This window comes from Engraulis encrasicolus, chromosome 19, assembly GCF_034702125.1.
Source record: "Engraulis encrasicolus isolate BLACKSEA-1 chromosome 19, IST_EnEncr_1.0, whole genome shotgun sequence".
Taxonomy (NCBI): Eukaryota; Metazoa; Chordata; class Actinopteri; order Clupeiformes; family Engraulidae; genus Engraulis; species Engraulis encrasicolus.
In genome coordinates this window covers 43,577,270-43,579,769 of record NC_085875.1, presented here as the reverse complement: position 1 = coordinate 43,579,769, position 2,500 = coordinate 43,577,270, and the positions used below count along the sequence as shown (strand labels likewise).

At 45.5% G+C, this 2,500-nt stretch overlaps 1 protein-coding gene across 6 annotated transcripts in view; it reads right to left on the bottom strand.

The window, feature by feature from the left end:
* The window catches only part of ralgapa2 (Ral GTPase activating protein catalytic subunit alpha 2), a 179,631-nt gene that overhangs the window by 47,822 nt on the left and 129,309 nt on the right, over positions 1–2,500 (bottom strand). For all 6 annotated transcript variants that reach the window (XM_063184504.1, XM_063184505.1, XM_063184508.1 and 3 more), the window contains one exon: positions 483–641. In XM_063184504.1, the coding sequence (XP_063040574.1) occupies positions 483–641 (159 nt within the window). The remainder of the gene's footprint in view (positions 1–482; positions 642–2,500) is intronic.

Genomic DNA, 2,500 nt, shown 5'->3' with positions numbered 1-2,500 from the left:
GTGGTGGCGGTTAGATAGAGTGGAAAAAGACTGCACTTTCTTGCTTGTTCTCTTTACGAAAATGTTTAATACCCCATGTCCAGGTTACACAGACACATTTCAGCCTGAAGTCATCCTCATTTGGGCAGTTTTCTATTCTGATGACTTTTATTGGACGCGCACCCAAAGACAACAACTCGCTGTGTTTAAGCAGACTTTTGATTTAAACTGGCAAATGAGTGAAACTGCACTCGCTTGCCTCTTCTCATAATAAAAGATTACCGCACCATGTACACGTTAAAACACATTTGATGCAAATGCTGCAACACACACACACACGTTGACAAGCAAGGGAGTGAGGTACTTTTTCCATGTGTACAATATAGCAACAAAGCACAGCCATAATGCCTGACTTGCACCTAAAGCAGTATTTAAAACATTTATTTTGGCATTTCAGTGTGGCGCCTTCTGTAACGTGCAAAGGTGGTGGTGGCGGGGTCTACCTGTGGCTTCTTGATGAGCTGGATGAAGAACATGTGGTTCTTCATGGGGTAGATGACGATGAGCACGTCTCCAAAGTCGGTGGGGATGATGCCGCGCCGGTAGTCTCTGGTGTGCTCCGACCACACGATGTGCACCTCGTCATTTCCCAGGTGACGAAGCTATACGGCGCAAAGCGGATAATTCAGGAACAAAAACAAACTGAACGGCAACAACCACACATCAGTCTCAATGTTTTCTGAGACACAACACTAGCTGGCTTATTTGGTTCATTTATAATGGTCAGTTTATAACATTCAGAAATCTGCACAAGAAAATCCTAGATATTCATGCTCAAAACAGTTTTAAATCAATGCAACTTAACAAGGCAACCTGCAGCATAATTCAGTAGCTCATTTTGAACCTCTATTATGAAAGGGCAGTTAAGGGTGGGACAGGATATGAGTGGGCCAGAGCGATGTGCTAGGTTTGGGATTTGGGACCCAAACCAGACTCGAAACTGGGCATGTTAAATAAACGTGTAAAGCCATTGTCAATGTATAAAGACATTGAAAAGCTAGATCAATACTTTTACTTTTTCAGTGCAACCCATACTTGAGGGCATCTTTTCTTTTTTTAAAATATGTTTTAGGGATTTTTTTGCCTTTATTCGATAGGACAGTTGGAGATGGTGACAGGAGGCGACTGGGAGAGTGAGATGGGGGAGGATCGACAAATGACACAGGCCTGAATCGAAACCCGGTCGCCGGTGTAGTAACCCAGTGCCCCACCCAGTGCCACGGCAGGGCCATGGTTGAGTGCATCTTGAAGGTGTGATGCAAAGACAGAATCACGGCAGCAAAGCCAACAACCCGACCACCACACCTGATGTATGAATGCATAATGAATCTCGCTTCAGCTGCCATTTTTAGCCTTTTCCATTCTCAGGAGAAAAATGAGTTTCGGCAGATTACAAAAGCAACACAAATGAAAAACCAAACTACGCTGGGTATGCAGAAGTCAATCATTTGGTCCAATTGACTTTTCCCAGCCGGGCTCCACACAAATTGCTGTGAGGTTCAGGACTTATTTAAAAGAGGCGGCCATAATGACTTTAACCAATCATTTCCTGTTTTTTGTTAGTTTTTTTGTTTATGTTTCTTTTTCCCCCAACAAAGGTGTGTGTTGTGTCTTTATGTAACTCTTGTTTTCTTCATTCTCTTAACCCAAGGGTACAAGAAAATGGCTGTCATGCTACGCTACGCTTCTGTATCTTCAGCTGCGTTCCAACCAAGATGACTCTTCCGATGGGTGAGCACTACAGACTACAAAGAGCAAGTGTGTGTGTGTGTGTGTGTGTGTGTGTGTGTGTGTGTGTGTGTGTGTGTGTGTGTGTGTGTGTGTAGGGGGGAGCTTCTACTCAACAAGGCGACAAAAACATCTGCCGATACGCAGCAGCTTAATGAGCCATTAACTGAAGCATGCCCTTTCTAACCCTGCCACACACACACACATACACACACGCGCGCACACACACACACAAACACACACACACACACACGAGCACACACACACACACACACGCGCGCGCGCGCTCACGCACGCACACACAAACACACGCACACACAAACACACGCACACGCACACACACACACACGCACACGCCTATGAGCTATGCTTGCCGTCTACCACCCCGTTCCCCCTTTCACCCTCTCCCCATCACCTCCACCGCCACCTCCAGAAAAAATACAATTAGCAAATTCTTTCACAAGCCCTTAATTATGCTAATGAGCTAGTCTTAACAAATGCACGAGCGCAGAAATTTCTGGAACCTGATGGCTGCGATCCTGTGCACGGGCTGCTGGTGTCGATGGTTACTGGTGTGTGTCTGTGTGTGTGTGTGTGTGTGTGTGTGTGTGTGGGTGGGTGGTCGCAGAAAAGGCATAACAAGCTAATATGCACATGATTTCTCCAACTAATACTAATTAGCATGTTTAACATGGAGTGACGTCAGTCTGTGTGTGTGTGTGTGTGTGTGTGT